This window comes from Neofelis nebulosa, chromosome 8 (genome assembly GCF_028018385.1).
Source record: "Neofelis nebulosa isolate mNeoNeb1 chromosome 8, mNeoNeb1.pri, whole genome shotgun sequence".
Lineage (NCBI taxonomy): Eukaryota > Metazoa > Chordata > Mammalia > Carnivora > Felidae > Neofelis > Neofelis nebulosa.
In genome coordinates, this window is record NC_080789.1 from 72547612 (window position 1) to 72566886 (window position 19275).

At 35.3% G+C, this 19275-nt stretch overlaps 1 protein-coding gene across 9 annotated transcripts in view; it reads right to left on the reverse strand.

Annotated features, from left to right (window-relative positions):
- The window catches only part of PPHLN1 (periphilin 1), a 138004-nt gene that overhangs the window by 34082 nt on the left and 84647 nt on the right, over nt 1–19275 (reverse strand). For all 9 annotated transcript variants that reach the window (XM_058743086.1, XM_058743083.1, XM_058743084.1 and 6 more), the window contains one exon: nt 5996–6136. In XM_058743086.1, the coding sequence (XP_058599069.1) occupies nt 5996–6136 (141 nt within the window). The remainder of the gene's footprint in view (nt 1–5995; nt 6137–19275) is intronic.

Genomic DNA, 19275 nt, shown 5'->3' on the forward strand with positions numbered 1-19275 from the left:
ACTCATCAGGATCAACTATGATCCAGATCTATGTGTGTATATACATACACAGTATGTGTGTATACATGGTATGCACACACAAATACTACATATAAACTGCGTAGACACATACGTATGTATGTTACATAGTGTCATCTATATGCTGGGGAAAGAAACTGGGTAGCTAAGAATTATGAAGAAGGAAACTTCTTTTTCACTGCATAATCTCTTGTGTTCCTTGAAATTTATGCTTGTATATGTTGCTACTTGAAGTATAGCCTTGATGGGCTGAAGGGTATTTACCATAAATCAAATCAAATTACATGATTTTGAGCTTTTAATTCCTAACTAAATCCTTATTACTATCAGTGTATCAACTGTTCTGAAAAAGAAAAACTTTCATAAATATTTGTCACAGGTGATATTTACACAGTGTTTTAACTGTCAAAATTCATCCAACCGAATATTTAGGATCTATGCATTTTATTGCATGTTAATTATACCTCAATTAAAAAATACATAAGATAAAACTTTAGCTTATATAAAATTAAAGTGGTTATAGTTCTCAACCTTTTAGCACATTAGAAAACTATAGAAGAACTTAAGAAAAAATAATCACCTCCTTCTAATTCCTTGTTACTCCAAATATGGTCCACAGACTAGAACAATCAGCATCACCAAGCAGCATGTTAGAAATTCCAATCTCAAGCCTGATCCCAGATTCACAGTGCTTTAACAAGATCCCCAAATGTGCTTTAACAAGATCCCCAAATGATTTCTGTGCATGTTAAAGCTTGAGAAATTCTGATAACCTAATTACCAAAATATTTATGGTAGAAATCCAAGAAGCTCTCCTTTTAAGGAGCCCCCCAGATGTACAACAAAGGTAAAGAGTCACAATATAAGTACTGTGTTTGAGGGTTAAGAGATGGAAAGTTCTTTCTTCAAGACTGTTAGTTTGCATAGCAAAAAGTCCTAATAAACAGCAGTTACTCACTACCTTTAGTAGTTGTTTAATTAGCTAACTGCTTTTCTGCTACTTATGTCTGTCTGTAGGAGGATTTTAGCCACTGTGACATTCATAGTTGTATGATCTACTAGGCAGAACATGCATATGCATATTATATATACACACATTATGTTATATATACTACATATATGTATATGTTATACACATATATTTATATAGATCCACTCAGATTATCTGATTCCATCTGAAGAAAGAAGATAGAAGACTCTAATCCAGATCTTGCCACTGGGGAATTACAAAGATATTTTTAAATATAATTATTTATTTTGCCAGACCTCCAAAAAACAGAGGATCTGATCTCACTGATAGGCTATGTCTAAGCACAATTTTAACAAATCATGAGGGACAAATCTTCAACATGAAAAGGTTCCAAACAGTTAAAGTAAATATTACCTTATCCCCGGGGGTACAATAGAGGGAAGAAGGGCTATGTAATAATACAGATTTCAATTTGTGAGGTTTGTTCAAAGTGCCAATTTTTTAAAAGATTCCTCACTGATAAAATAGCAAGTAGTGGGATGCACTTAATTTCAAATCAAATAATTCAGTAATAGGTATGTGAGGACTTGTGAGATATGACAGTTAAGGGGTTAATGACAAATACCTGAGTCAGATTATGAATCACCCATACTTTTGTAGGTTGTCTATCTAGGAATTACTTATAATGACAGGAGAAATTTTGAAATCTCTCTAAGCTAAGAAGCTAGGAACCTCAAAAAATACTCTGGTAAGTCAATGTGAAAGTGGCCCAAATTGGGTAAGAATGGGTAAATCTAGGGAAATGAGGGTAAAAAAAAAAAAAAAAAAAAAATATATATATATATATATATATATATATATATATATATATACACACACACACACACACCATAGGATCCAAAACATAAGGCATAAGGAGGCTAAATGTGCTGTGGCAATAGAATGAATCATCTCCATTAAAGGATACTGAAGTACAAGGGGATGATTCAAATGATCTCTATCTAGCAACACAATATTCAGAGATGCAACCTGATGTCTTCTGGCTCAAGGATTTTAGACTGTGGTTCTCTGTGCATATTTAACTATTAATGTGGGGAGCTTTATCAAAAAGCACCAACATTTCCAACCCTATTAAAATTCTTAAATGTCCAGGATGAGATGGCAATAATGTGGCAAAGAACATGAATATGCTCCCTCACTGAAATGATTCAGATACAACCTACCTCCATATATATATATGCCCTTAAACATCAAATAGCCACTTTGTAGGCACTTCGAATTAAACCAAATTTTGGCCAAGAGATTAAGTTTATTTTATATTGCAATATAGCCACAGTTAATGATTTCCTTGGGGTTGAAGCACTGAAGAATCTAATACAGAAACGCTAAAAAAAAAGTGTTTGTGGTAATTTATCTTTACAAGATATCTGAACATACTGCACTTGATATAACAGACAGAAAAAGCAGCTTGGGCATTATACCAATATTTACATTTCTATATTATTTCAAGCCTGAATTGTTGGCCTCATCTATGTGGGCTTTTTTGGATTATTATTTATTTTGTAAAATCATGAAATATTTCAAGCATGTGGAAAAATATAAAGAATAACTCCTGGACAGCTGTGTAACTACTAGCTGGCTTTCTCAAGCCTTTGCATTATTCCTATTCATTTGGCATTTAATCCCTAAAACTAAAATGTGCAGAAGTTGAAAATGAAGAAAACAAGGGGGAAAAAATCCCCTTAAAACTACTTTTTCTTTAAAAAAAAAATTTTTTTTTAACATTTATTTATTATTGAGAGACAGAGAGAGACAGAGCATGAGCATGGGAGGGGCAGAGAGAGGAGGAGACACAGAATACAGAGTAGGCTCTAGGCTCTGAGCTGTCAGCACACAGCCCGAAGCAAGGCTCGAACTCACAAACTGCGAGATCACGACCAGAGTTGAAGTTAGACGCTTAACCGACTGAGCCACCCAAGTGTGCCTTAAAACTACTTTTTCATTTTTAACAATCACTATAACTTTTAGACACAAATTTATAAAATAGTTATATATGATTATTTACTAGCTTTCTGACATTTTTGGAGTTTTTAAGGTTTGATTTTCTTGCCAATATATGTAAACCAAAGTGCTCTATTAAGAACAGAGTTTAGTAACATTATTAAATACAATAATTTATTTTTAACATATAAAATTATTTATATTTAACATTATTAATTTTTCTGTTTTATAATACTTCTAATAACTATCTTTACTTCTCTAGTCATATCAGAATACAGTAATGTTCTTTTAGATTTTTTAGGTCATCTGTTTTGCTATTAAAATCTCGATATTCTTTAGTGTCAGATTTTTCATGTTTTAGAACGATGGGCAGATGAAATCAGAAATCTAGTCATACTTATAGGTCAAACATATATGGATGGATGTCTGTAAAGTACTACACAAACTGATTCCATGCTAAAAATTTTAAGTGTGTACTGTTAAACTAGGCTGTTTATCTGACTGGTAGCTCATCTTTTCAAGATCAAATAAATCAACTATGAATAATAAGAGACAGGAGAAATATTAATAAATGACAACCCCAAATCCTCCTACCCTGCTACTTCAGTCAAATTCTTCTACCAATTATATTTTTAAGAGAAACTCTCCTTTAAATAACTGCTGTTTAACTACTAGGAATTTATCCAAAGGATACAGGAGTGCTGATTCATAAGGGCACTCGTACCCCAATGTTTACAGCAGCACTATCAACAGCAGCCAAATTATGGAAAGAGCCTAAAATGTCCATCAGCTGATGAATGGATAAAGAAGATGTGGTTTATGTACACAATGGGATACTACTTGGCAATAAGAATGAAATCGTGCCATTTGCAGCAACGTGGATGGAACTGGAAGGTATTATGCTGAGTGAAATAAGTCAGAGAAAGACAGATATCATATGTATTCACTCATATGTGGAACTTGAGAAACTTAACAGAAGGCCATGGGGAAAGGGAAGGGGTAAAAATAGTTACAAACAGACAGAGAGGGAGGCAAACCATAAGAGACTCTTAAATACAGAGAACAAACTGGGGGTGGATGGGGACGTGGGGGAGAGGGGAAAATGGGTGATGGGCATTGAGGAGGGCACTTGTTGGGATGAGCACTGGGTGTTGTATGTTAGCAATAAACCATGGGAATCTACCCCAAAAACCAAGAGCACGCTCTATACACTGTATGTTAGCCAATTTGACAATAAATTATATTAAAATAAATAAATAAACAAACAAACAAACATTAAAAGAATAACTGCGTTTAGGTGGAAAAGAAAAATAGTATAAATCATTCATTCAATAAACACTTATTAAGCACTTACTACAAAGTGCTGGGCCTAGGCACCGTATTAGGTGATCAGGTTAAGATGCAGTGACTTAGTGACTCAGGGGCTATTCAAGGAAGGGTCACTTCTAGGTTTATGACTCTATCCACCATCCAGAGAACAAATATTTCTTTTGAGCCCACTACATGCCAATCATTGTATTAAGTAATGGAGATAAGGGATAGTCACTGCTCTCATGAAGCTTCCATTTAGGAGGGAGACAAACAAATAAAAACATATGTCAAGTAGTAAAAAAATAACCCAAAAACTACAAAGAAAACTAAGAGTAAAAGGACAAAAGGACAGTAATTCTACATAGGATAATGATATTCATATCCATGTTGAAGATACATCTGATGAGCAAACCTTTTATGCTCTCAATTAACTGGTATCTTGTAAGGCACCACTTTCATATCACCAAATTAAACACGATTTTTCTCAGTCTCCATTTTCCTTCTATTCTTCCAAGCATCTGACACTGACACCAAGCATGCTGACCACCTCCAGTTTAAAACTCTACTGGCTTACATGAAACATCCTGTATTTATTAGATTTTTATCCTTTGCCATTGGGGTAGCATCAATATGAGCTGTACAATCACAACCAGGATTTACTTAAGATGTTCTCCTATCCAACCAAGGCAAATAGATTTTAACTGATATGAAAGTGGAAAGTACCCTGAGAAAAGATTTAACTTTATTAATTCCCAATAGGTTTCAGAAGACTATATAACAATATGACATTTACTCAAAGCACTGGAGAGTAACATCAAAAACACTTGTACACACTGAGTAATGTAGAGAATTGTGAAATCACTATATTATATACCTGAAACTAATATAGCACTATATGTTAATTACACTGGGGGAAAAAATACTTATACAACATGTTACATGTTATAAAACCCTTTCAAATTTTATTTACTTCATTTAATCCTCTAAAGTTATAATACACCATGAGGCAGGTAATATTTCCATGTGAAAACATTTTAAATTTTGCTATGCATAATGAGCACATGTGAAGAGGACTGAAGAGAAAATAGTTTTAAATCTTAATAGGTAAGACAAAACCTCTAAACTTATTCCAATCCATAATTATATTTCACACTATATTAAGATATAGCTAGAAGGTTCTGACCTATGATTCCCTAAGCAATCTTTAATAATCTATTAAAAACAAGATCCTAACTTTTCAGAATGATATCATTAAAATTAAATCTATATACTTATCCTTTACTTTTTCTTTACTATTTGAAAAATGCTTAGAGTGTAATGAAAAACATAAACATCTGTAATGCCAATATTCTTAAAACAACATCTGCTAACATTTTGGTATATTTAACATTTCTTTCAGCCCATTCCTGTTAATTTTAATAGTTTAATTGCTTCATACTACCACGAATACTGATATTCCTTAAAAAAGAAGTTTGCTTTTTACTTAAAAAATAAAAAAGTGAACAAGAATAGGGGACCAAACTGATCAGTATTACTGTGAAATCAAATTAAGCAATTTTGATATTTTTTAAATTTCAGAATCACAAGTGAAAAAAATCAAAATGACATATTTATTCAATAAATATTTACTATAATTACCATGTGCAAAATGACAGGAACAAAGGATTATATACTTAAAGAAGACTGAATTCTCACCTGTTCAATCTCTTTGGTTTTTGATGCTATTGCTTTAGAGCGGCTGGTTAGCTGACTGTCTTCAAATAATTCCATGCCATCTGTTGCATTTGACTCAGGTTCTTCTGGCTGGTCAATAAACAGTGGTGCTGTGGATCCTGCCTTTGAAAAAAATTAGAAAACCTTAATTACATACAGCATTTCACATGACTGTTTATAGGCCTTAACTGGCACATTATACCAAGAGAAAGTGCTACATTCAACCAGTTTTAAGAAGACACTTTCAATTTCACTCTGCATAATATGTGAGGAGGACCAAAGAGGAAATGATTGCTACTTTTTAAATTTTAGAGAAGACAAAGATTCTAGGCTTATTCCATTCCAAAATTATATTTCACATTACATTAAAATACAGCTAGAAAGTTTTGTCCTGTAGCTTACTCCTTAAGCAATCTATTTAAGAAACAGTGAAGAGAAAAAGCCTAATTGGAAGTGAATGGTATGTGCACACATAAACATATTAAAAAAGAACATGGAAAAGGGTTCTACTTTCAGAAGTTAAAAATACCTTGCTCCTGTAGCAAAAAAAAAAAAAAAAAAAAAAATTATCGAAATCACTGAAAAGAAAATCCCCCAAATAATAATCACTATTTTATAGCAATAATTCATTAAATACATAATCCCACAAAAAGTCCATAGCTAACTACTGTAATTTCCAAAAACACTTTTGTGACAAAGAAAAAACTGAAAAAAAAGGGGGAAACAATTATTTAACTACATTCGTTTATTCAAAAATTTACTGTGCGACACGTAAAGCAGCATTATCTACCATAGCCAATTACAAGTAGTCCAAATGTCCACCAAGAGATGAATGGGTAAAGAAGAGGTGGGGTATGTATACAATGGACTATTACTCAGCCATAAAAAAGAGTGCAATCTTGCCATTTGCAACTACATGGATGGAGCTAGACAGTATTATGCTAAGTGAAATAAGTCGGAGAAAGACAAATAGACAAATACCATGTGATTTCACTCATATGTGGAATTTGAAAAACAAAAATGTGCAAAGGGGAAAAAAAAAAAGAGAGAGACACCAAGAAACAGACTCTTAACTGTACAGAACAAACTGATAGTTACCAGAGAGAAGGTAGGTAGGAGACTAGGTTAAACTAGGTTAAACTAGGTGATGGGGATTAAGGAGAGCACTTGTGATGAGTACTGGCCATTACATGGAAGTCTTGAGTCACTATATTGTACACCTGAAACTAATATTACACTGTATGTTAACCAACTGGAATTTTAACAAGAACTTAAAAAAAATGTTACTGTGTGACAGAGAAAGGAATATGGCAGCACAGTAGGAAGACCCTATGCTAGCCACAAATTCAACTAGATAATTATAATCCTAAATACTCCAGAAATCAACCTTAAGATTGGCAGAACAAACTCCACAACTAAAGGTAGAGGAGAGGCCATAATGAAGGAAGTAGGAAGTGCAGAGAGATGGCTTGGGAGAGAAAAGAAGGATGGTGGCTGCTGTGGTAGTGAGGAAGCTATGGTTGCAGAGAAGGGTGACAGACAGACTAACACACAGGGGAGTGCCTGGGAGAAATGAATCCCATAGCAATTGGCTTGGAAAATGAGAGGGGATGAATTTTTTGAGTTCTTGTAACCAGGCTAAAGCCTGGAGTTCTGAAGGTCAGCGAGCTTGACCCTGGGGAAAGCTGTGGGGCATTGGGACTGCTTTTAGAGAGAAGGCAGGGGAAACAGTCCTCGAACATACAGAGGGTAAACAGTGATCTGAAGAGCACCTGGGGCACACAGTGGGTAGGTTATTCCCTCATCTTGGAGTGTGTCCCAGAGAGGCAGCATTCATGAAGAGAACACTCCAGGAAAAAAGGGACAGGCAACCACCTTTTCCCTCCCCAGTCCCTCAGTATAAGCATAGAACCACCTATGAGATCCAGCGCAATGACAATACTGCCTACTTAATTTGCTTACACCAAGGCCTGTTCCTGCACCCCACTGTACTCTGGTAGAACTGCCTTTCCTAGTCACACTTACCTCAGTTCCAGCATCGCAGGCGCCCTTGCCAGAAGACCAGCCCAAACCCCTGCCCACATCCTGTCTCCTGATCAGGGAGTTTTGCAGAGCCTCAGTTCCAGTGCTGGTGGCAACAGGTCTCACATCTAGTTAAAACATGCTACATTCACACCAGGGACTAAACACTACCCACAACAGGCAAAGAGAGTCTCTGCAGATGACTGTCCTAAAGGATAAAAAGGCCAGGAAAAAACAGCAGAGCACATATGAAGCAAACGCTGGAGACAATACTGGAAGAGACAGACCCTGAGCACAGTGGACACTACACACCAGGGCACTCACTACAAGACCTCTTCTTCACAAGACCATTACCTTCAAGAACAGGAAACATAATAGCAAATTTCCTAACACAGAGAAACAGGCACAGAAACTTAGGCAAAATGAGAAGACAGAGGAATCTGTCCCAAATAAAACAAAAGGACAAGGCCATAGCTGGAAAGCTAAGCAAAAGAGAAGCAACATGTCTGATGGACTATTTAAAGCAATGATCATAAGGTTACTCACTGGACTTGAGAAAAGAGTGGAAGACATGGTGAGACCTTTAACAGAGAAACAAAAAAGAAACAATCAGAGATGAAAGGTGCAATAAGCAAGATAGGATATATGCTTGATGCAATGAATAGCAGACTGGAAGAATCAGAGGAATGAATTAATGAGCTAGAAGACAGAGTAATGGAAAGTTAGCAAGATGAACAAAAGACAGAAAGAAGAATTAGGCAAAACGAGAACAGACTTAGGGAACTCAGTGACTCCATCAAAGTAAAAACATTCACATTAGAAGAATTCCAAAGAAGAGAGAGAAAGAGAGGTAGAAATTTTATTTGAAGAGATAATAGCTAGAGACTGTCTTAATCTGGAAAAGGAATAGATATTTAGATCCAGGAGGCACAAACAACCCCCAACAAAATCAACAAAAGCAGATCCACACCAAGACATATTACAATAAAAATCGCAAAATGTACCAAAAAGAAAAAATTTTAAAAGCAGCAATACAAAAGAAGATGGTTACACACAATGGAAACCCCATAAGCCTACCAGGGGATTTTTCAGCAGAAACTTTCTAAGCCAGAAGGGAGGGGTACCATACATACAAAGTGTTGAGTGGGAAAAATCTAGAGCCAAGAATACTCTATCCAGCAAGACTATCATTCAAAATAGGAGGAGATAAAGAGTTTCCTGGACAAAAAGTGAAAAAGTTCATGACCACTAAATCAGTCCTGCATGAAATATTAAAGGGCCTCTGAGTGGAAAGGAAGACCAAAAGTGACACTATGAAGGAAGGAAACACAAAAGCAGTAAAAATGACTATTTTTGTAAATATCAGTCAAGGAACTCACAAAATAAAAGGATGTAAAATAGGACAACATATCAAAATGTGAGGAAGAGTGAAGAATGAGTTCAAACTTAACCACTGAGTTAACACAGACTGCTATATGCAGAATATGTTATAAACAAACCTAATGATAACCACAAATCAAAAAGTACTAATATATATGCAAAGAATAAAGAAAAATGCAAATATATCACTAAAGAAAACAAGCAAACCATGAGAAAGACAAGACAGGATCAGAGAAAATCTTCAGAAACAACCACAAAAGAGGTAATAAAATAGCAACACGTATAAATCAATAATTACTTTGAATATAAATGGAATGTAAATCAAAAGACACAGAGTAACAGAATGGCTAAGAAAACAAGACCCATCTATATGCTGCTTACAAGATACTCATTTTAGACCTAAATACACCTGCAGATTGAAAGTGATAGGATGGAGAAACACTTATCATGCAAACAGAGGTCAAAAGAAAGCCAGAATAGCAATATTTATATCTGACCAAATAGACTATATTTTTAATTTCATTTGTTTTAAGTTTACTTATTTGAGGGAGACAGAGACATCACGAGTAGGGGAGGGGCAGAGAGAGAGAGAGAGAGAGAGAGAGGAAGAGAGAGGAAGAGAGAGAAAATCCCAAGCAGGCTCCAAGCTGGAGCACAAAGCCTGATGCAGGACTTGAATCTATGAAGCCGTGAGATCATGACCTGAGCCAAAACCAAGAGTCAGACACTTAACTGAATGGGCCACCCAGGCACCCCTATTTATTTTTATTTGAGAGAGAGAGAGAGAGAGAGAGAGAGAGAGAGAGAGAATATGAATGAATGAATGAATGAATGTGAGTGGGAGAGAGGGGCAGAGGAAGGGAAAGAATTTTAGCAGGCTCCACACTTAGCATGGAGTGCAATGTAGGGTTCAATCCCACAACTCTGGGATCATGAACTAAGACAAAATTAAGGTCAGATGTTCAACTGACTGAGCCACCCAGGAGCCCCAGACAAAGAGACTTTAAAACAAAGACTTTAAGAAGAGACAAAGAAGGATGCTATATAACTATAAAGGGGACAATCCAACAAGATGTAACAATTGCAAATATTTATGCCTCCAACATGGAAGCACCCAAATATACGAAACAGTTAATAGCAAACATAAAGGAACTAATTGATAATAACACCATAAATGTAAGGGACTTTAAAACCCGCTTACATCAACAGACAGGTCATCTGAACAGAAAATCAACAAGGAAACAATGGTTTTGGGCAACACACTGGATCAGATGGATTTATTCAGAACATTACATCCTAAAAATACAGAATACACATTCTTTTCAAGTACACTTGGAACATTCTGTAGAACAGATTATATAACAGGCCATAAAAGAAGCCTCAACAAACTCAGAAAGATAAAATTATACCACATATCTATTTTGACCACAGTGCTATAAAATTAGAATCAACCACAAGAAAAACTCTGGAAAGAACACAAACTACATGGAGGTTAAAGAACATGCTACTGAACAATGAATGGGCCAACCTGGAAATAAATAAAAAAGTACACGGAAATACACAATGGTTCAAAAGCTTTGAGATGCAGCAAGAGTGATTGTAAGAGGGAAGTTTACAGCAATACAGGCCTACCTAAGGAAGCCAAAATAATCTCAAATAAACAACTTAAACCTAAAGAAACTACTAAAAGAACAACAACAACAAAAAAAACTAAAACCAGCAGAAGGAAAGAAATAATAAAGATTTGAGCAGAAATAAATGACACAGAAACTAAAAAAAAACAACAGAACCTAGATCAATGAATCCAGGAACTATTCCTTTGGGAGAAAAAAAAAACCAATAATCAATGAAACTGATAAACTTCTAGTCAAACTTATCACAGAATAGTATGAAAAAAAGTATATGCCAACAACCAAGACAAAATGGATAAATTCGTAGAAACATATAACCTACCAAAACTGAAAGAAAATTTGAAAGAACAATTACCAGCAAAAAAAGTGATTCCATAAACAAAAACTCCCAACAAACAGAAGTCCAGGACCAAATGACTTCACAAGTGAATTCTACCAAATATTTAAAGAAGAGTTAATACCTGTTTTTCTCAAACTATCCCAAAAAATATAAGAGGAAGGAAAACTTCAAAATTCATTCTATGAAGCAAGCATTACCCGGAAATCAAAACCAGATAAAGATACCACAAAAAAAGAAAACTACTGGCCAATATCTCTGATGAATGTAGATGCAAAAATCCTCAACAAAATATTAGCAAACCAAATCCAAGAATACATTTAAAAGATCATTCACCATAATCAAGTGCGATTTATTCCCCTTGTACATCACAGGAGTGGTTTGATATTTGCAAATCAATCAACGTGATACATAACATCAATAGGCACAGAAAAGGCATTTGACAAAGTACAACATCCATTCATGATAAAAAGCCTCCACCAAGTAGGTTTAGAGGGAAAATACCACAATGAGATAAAGGCCAGATATGAAAAACTCACAGCTGACATTATCCTCAATGGGGAAAAACAGAGCTTTTCTCCTAAGGTCAGGAACAAGACAAGGATGTCAATTCTCACAACTTTTATTCATCATAGCACTGGAAGTTCTAGCCACAGCAATCAGACAACAAAAAGAAATAAAAGGCATCCAAATTGGTAGGGGAGAAGTAAAACTTTTCATAATTTGCAGATGATATGATACTATACATAGAAAATCTGAAAGACTCCACCAAAAAACTACTAAAACTGATAAATGAATTCAGTAAGGTTGCAGGATACAAAATCAATGTACAGAAATCCACTGCATTTCATTTACGTAATAATGAAGCAGCACAACGAAACCAGAATAATTCCATTTGCAATTATACCAAAAATAATAAAATACCTGAGAATAAACTTAACCAAAAAATGAAAGACCTGTACTAAAATATAAGACACTGATGAACAAAATTAAAGACACAAAAATATGGAAAGACATTTTATGCTAATGGATTGGAGGAACAAGTATTGTTAAAATATCTATACTACTGAAAGCAATCTACAGATTTAATGCAATCCCTATCAAAATAGCAACAGCATTTTCCACAGAACTAGAACAAACAATCCTAAAATTTTTATGGAACCACAAAAAAGAAAAGAAAAGAAAAGAAAAGAAAAGAAAAGAAAAGAAAAGAAAAGAAAAGAAAAGAAAAGAAAAGAAAAAAGAAAAGAAAAGATCCAGATAGCCAAAGCACTCTTAAAATTTTAAGAAAAATAAAGCTGGAGGTATCTCAATTCCAGATTTCAAGTTGTATTACTGTAATCAAAATAGTATGGTACTGTTACAAAAACAGACGTATAGATCAATGGAACATAACAGAAAACCTAGAAAAATAAATATGATCAATTAATCTTCAACAAAGCAGGAAAGAATATCCAATGGGAAAAAGACAGTCTCTTCAACAAATGGTGGTAGGGAAAGTAGACCGTGACATGCAAGAGAATGAAACTGAACTCTTTCTTAAACCATACGCAAAAATAACTTCAACATGCAAAAATAAACTACTGGGAATATATCAAAATAAAAGGCTTCTACACAGCAAAGGAAACAATCAACAAAACAAAAAGGCAGGGGCACCTGGATGGCTCAGTCAGTGAAGTGTCCATCCTTGGCTTGAGTTAAGATTTCACGGTTTGTGGGTTCCAGCCCTGTGTCGGGCTCTGTGCTGACAGCTCAGAGCCTGGAACCTGCTTCAGATTCTGTGTCTCTCCCTTTCTCTGTCCCTCCCCCGCTCGCTCAGTCTCTCTCAAAACTAAACATTAAAAATAAAATTTAAAAAAAAACTAAAAGGCAAACTACTGAATGGGAGAATATATTTGCAAATAACGTATCTGATAAAGGGTTACTATCCAAAATACATAAAGAATTGATACAACTCAACACATTATAAAAACAAATAATCCAATTAAAAATGGGTAGAAGGCAGGAACAGATGTTTCTCCAAGGAAGACATCCAGATGGCCAACAGACACATGGAAAGATGTTCAACATCATTCATTATAAAGAAAATGCAAATCAAAACTACAATGCAGTATCATCTCACCCCTGTCAGAATGGCTAAAATCAATGACACAAGAAACAACAGGTGTTGGCAGGGATGTGGAGCAAAAGGAACACTCATCTACTATTGGAATACAAACTGGTACAGCCACTGTGGAAAACAGTATGGAGGTATGCACTACTCGGTATTTACAAAAGTGCTAATTCAAAGGGATACATGTACCCCTATGTTTATAGTAGCATTATTTACAATAGCTAAGATATGGAAGCAGCCCAAGCGTCCATGTACCGATGAATGGATATAGAAGATGGGGTACATATGTGCAATGGAGTATTATTCAGCCGTAAAGAAGAATGAAATCTTGCCATATGCAACAACATGGATGGAGCTAGAGTGTATAATGCTAAATTAAGGAAGTCAGAGAAAAACAAATACCATATTATTTCACTCATATGTAGAATTTAAGAAACAAAACAAATGGGCAAAGGGGGAAAAAAGGGAAAAAGAGAGAAAGAAAGAAAGAAAGAAAGAAAGAAAGAAAGAAAGAAAGAAAGAAAGAAAGAAACAAACAAACAGACTGTTAACTATAGAGAACAAACAATCTGATGGTTACCGGAGGGAAGGTGGGTGGGGGGATGGATTAAATAGGTGATGGGGATTAAGGAGCGCACTTGTCATGATAAACACCAAGTGATATATGAAAATGTTGCATCACTATATTGTACACCTGCAAGTAAAACAACACTGTAAGTTAACTAACTGGAATTAAAATAAAAATTTTTTAGAAAATTAATAAAAAAATTTACTGTATGACAAATACCAAACACTGTTCCAGGAACAGTGGATACATCAATGAACACAACAGAGCAAAGTTCTTGCCTCCATGTAACTTGCAGTAAGCAATGACTTAGAGTAAACTGTAAAGTCTGAGCTCATATATTCTACTGCTGCATATGTTAGGTAGGTGGGAAATGAGAGGGAAAAAAAGAAATAGAACTTATTTCAAAAACTGAATTTAAAAAAATTAAGTAGTGGCAAAAAGCAGTAGGTTTAGTGAAGTCACAAGATATATATTAATGAGTGGTAATTTTCACTAGGAAAAGCACATCAACTCCTAGTGTATTCGGAGTGTATACTGCCACAACTTCTTTACACAGTAATCTGGCAGCATGTATTGCAATTTAGTACATGCGCCTTTCACCCAGCAATTTCACCTCTAGAAACTTAATCTACAGATACCGACATGAGCAACAGATACTAACATATGGCTGCCACTTATAGCAAATGACTGAAAACAACCTACATGTCCATCATTAGGACAAATAAATTATCCAGTATGTAGAACTATGGGATATTAAGAAATCATCTAAAAGAATAACAGCCTATAATTGTTGTATAATGCACTCTAATTTTTCTCCTGGAACATTCTGGAGGTCATTCATTTCCTATCAATATACTGCCAACTGTGTAAAAAAAGAGAGAGAGGAAGTATGTGTATATGTACGTTTATGCATATACATATACATATGTACACACACACACACACACACACACAAATGATCTCTGGAAGGATGCTATCTATGGGGAAAAATGTAAAAAAAAAGGGGGGGGCGGGTGGTGGTTGGCTCAATAGGAATAACTTAGAAGTAAGGAGTAGGATGGAAGGGAGATGCTACACATTTTTGTGACATTTGAATTTCTGACATGTACATGTATAATCTACTTTTTTTAAAACCTGGTTTTCACAACTCTAAGTTATATATTTTAAGAGATTTCAACTGAAAATATACCAATCACTTATGGAAGAAAGCAGCGAAAATCAAGGAAAATGCCACAATAGAAAGCATCAGAAATCTGTCTCCTAACATAAACAACAACTGCACTGGAAAACGTTGTCTGATGTAACTATTCTGGAACTCTGGATTCTCCTGAAGGTTTGCAACTTCCAGAGGAATACACAGAAGGTAAACTGAGGTTAATTTCAGTTCTTGCCACAATAGCAGCTATCCATCCCAACCCTCAGCCACTTGGTGGGTAGGTACCTGAGGTTGGGCAAAAAGGACCCCATTTTCCAAACATCAGGAATCTTGTGCTCTGATCACTGATTGGGGCTTGTGATCACAAAGGAGTAAAGAGCCATTGCTCATATCTCCTACTATTGTTTCAAACCCCTCCTATTATGGCTGAAGTGACTCCCGTGAATTAAGCTGCCAGTACCCTTTTTCCTTTATTTTTCACTTCTTCACCTTTTGAAAGTTAGATGTTAATATTAGGACATTAACCCTGCTTATATGGGGCAAGTTAAAAAGTGACTGTACATTCTAAGACTCAGAAAGGACTTTAAACTGACACCTAGACTCATCCTCAGCACACAGACACCACACAACAATAGAAAGGGGTGTGGGGAGAATATCTGATTTCTGGAATTATCGGTTATTAGATTCAAATGCCTACTGTTCAAAAAATCACAAGGCATACAAAGAAAGAAGAAAGTAAGGCCCATTTGAAGGAAAAAATAAATCAATAGAAACTGTCTCTGAAACAGACCTAACAATAGGTCTACCAGAAAATAAATTTTAAACTATGGTCTCAGGAAGCCTGGCTGGCTTAGTCGATAAAATATGCAACTCTTTTTTTTTTTTTTAAGTTTATTTATTTATTTTTAGAGACAAAGACAGAGGGAGAAGGAGAAGGGGAGGGGCAGAGGGGGGGAGGGAGAGAATCTCAAACAGGCTCCACACTGTCAGCACATAGACTGATTCGGGGCTTGAATCCACAAACCATGAAAACCATGACCTGAGCCAAAACCAGCTTAACTACTGAGCCACCCAGGCACCCCAAGCATGCAACTCTTGATCTCAGGGCTGTAGGTTCAATCCCCATGTTGGGTGTAGAGATTACTTAAAAATAAAATCTAAAAAAACACAACACAACAAAACTACTGTCTCCAGTTGCTCAAAGAACTAAAGAATGTTGTGAAGAAAGCCAAGAAAATGTGTGAAGAAAACAGAAATACCAATGAAGAGACAGAAAACCTAAAAAGACACCTAAAAGAAATCACAAAGCTAGGAAGTACAATAGCTGAAATGAAAATTTTGTTACAGGGATTCAAAGGCAGATTTGAGTAGGCAGAAGAATCAGTGAACTTGCAATGGAAGTTATGGAGTCTGAGAAACAAAATGAAAGAAGATTAAAGAAAGGTGAACAGAGCCTAAGGAATCTGTTGGGACACCACCAAGTGGACCAAAATATGCTCTATGGGAGTCCTAGAAGAGGAAAGTAGCAGAAAATATTTGAATAAATAATGGCTAAAAACTTCAAATCTGATGGACGACTTCAATATAAACATCCAAAGAAGCTTAACAAAACCTAAGTTAGGTGAACTCAAGACTCACACCAAAATACATCATAATCAAATTTTCAAAAGACAAATAAAAGGGAGACTCTTGAAAGCAGTGAAAAGCAAACTCATCATATACAAGAAAAAAAATCATTTTCTCATACATGGAAGGTAAAAAAAAAAAATAGATTTCTCAGCAGAAACTTTGAAGGCAATATTACAGTAGGCCCATATTCAAAGTACAGTTGATCCTGAACAACATGGTGACTGGAGGGCTAACCCAGTCAAAAATCCACGTATAACTTTTGACTCTCCAAAATCAACTAATAGCCTACTGTTAATCAGATGCCTTAATAACACAAACTGTCAATTAGCACATATTTTGTAAGTTGTATGTATCATATACTGTATTCTTATAATACCTAATTCTTATAACAACTTTTTTTTTTTTGTATTTCTATGCTATACGGTTTGTCTGCGAGCCTTTTCAAATTGATGCAAATCTCCTGGGGCACCTGAGTTGCTCAGTCGATTGAGCATCTGACTCTTCATTTCAACTCTCGTCATGCTCTCATGGTTTATGAGTTCGAGCCCTGCAATGGGCTCTGTGCCAACAGCACACGGCCTGCTTGGGATTCTCTGTCTCCCTCTCTCTCTGCCTCTCCCCCTCTCTCTCTTGCCCTCTCTCAAAAATAAGTAAAAATAGACATTTAAATTGTTACAAATCTCCAAAGTGTCTTCCAACACACTTACTGAAAAATATCCACATATAAGTGGACCTGTGCAGTTCAAAGCCATGTTGTTCAAGAATGACTGTAATAAAAGAAAAACTGTCAACTGAGATTCCTATATCCAACAAAACTATCCTTGAAAAAAGGGTAAGAAATCAAGCCATTTTCAGATTAACAAAAGTTCAGGGAGTTTATGACTGAAATCTGCCCTGCAAGGAATGCTCGAGGGGATCCTCCAAGGTGAAATGAATGTACACTAGGCAGTAATTTGAAGTCTTTCAGATAAATAAAGATCTCAATAAAGATAAATACCTGGACAATTATAAAAACTAATATTACTGTACCAATGCTTTGCAATTGTTTTTTTGTTTTGTTTTCTACACATGATTTAAGAGACTAATACATTTAAAGGACACTATTGGTGTAAAAGCTAGTACTACTATAACCTTGGTTTATAACTCCAAATCTTGTTTTCTAGATAACTTAAGAGACTACTGCATTTAAAACAATTATTAGTATGAGTTCACATTTTGGGGATGCAACGAATCAAGATGTAATTTTGTGATATCAACAACCAAAAGGCATGGAGATGGAGATGGAAAGGAACAGAGTTTTTGTATGTTATTGAACTTAAGCTGATATAAATACAAATTAGTGTTATAACTTTAGGATGCAAATGTAATCTTCATGGTAACCATAAAGAAATAGGTACAGGATATACACAACGGGCACCTGGGTGGCTCAGCCGGTTAAGCATCTGACTCTTGATTTCAACTCAGGTCATCTCACAATCGTGAGAACAAGTCCTGCATCAGGATCTGTGCTGAGTATGGAGCCTGCTTTAGATTCTCTCCCTCCCTCTCAACCTAACTTTACAACTTAAGGAACTAGAAAAACAGAAAAATCATAACTAAACCCAAAGATACCAGAAGGAAAGAAATATTAAAGGAAACAAATATTATATATTTTTAAAAGAATACATACAAAAGGAAATTAAGAAGGAACTTAAAAATTTCACTGCCCACCAAAGAACAAAACAAAAATCAATTAAAAACAAAAGAAACCAGAATGCAGGAAATGAGGGACAAAAAAGCTACGGGCATACAGAAAACAAATAGCTCAATGACAGAAGTTGAGTCCCTTCTTCTCAGTAATTATTTAATGGATTAAACCTTCCAATCAAAGGGCAGAGGTTGGCAGAGTAGATAAAAACACAGGATCCAACTACATAATGTCTATAAGAGACTTACTTTAGACTCAAAGACACAAACATGTTGAAAGCAAAAGGATACAAAAAGATAGCCCATACAAATAATAACTATAAGAAAGTAGGTGTGGCTATACTAATATCAGACAAAACAGACTTTATGTCAAAAAAGGTTACAAGAGACAAGAGTATATTAATAAAAGGTCCAATACAGCAAGAAGATATACCAACTATAAACATCTATGGACCTAAGAATAGACCATCAAAATATATGAAGCAAAAAACTGAAAGAAATGGAGAAATAAAAGTTATACAGTAACAATTGGAGACTTCAATACCCCTGTCACAGTAATGGACAGAAAAACCAGATATAAGGTAGTGAAACAGAGGACTTAAATAAAACAATATACAAAGTAGATCTAACAGACATACAAGAAACACTCTACCCAACAACAGAATACATTCTTCTCAGGCGCAGGAGACATTTGCCAGGATAGACTATGTGTTAGGCCACACACTAAATGTCAATAGATT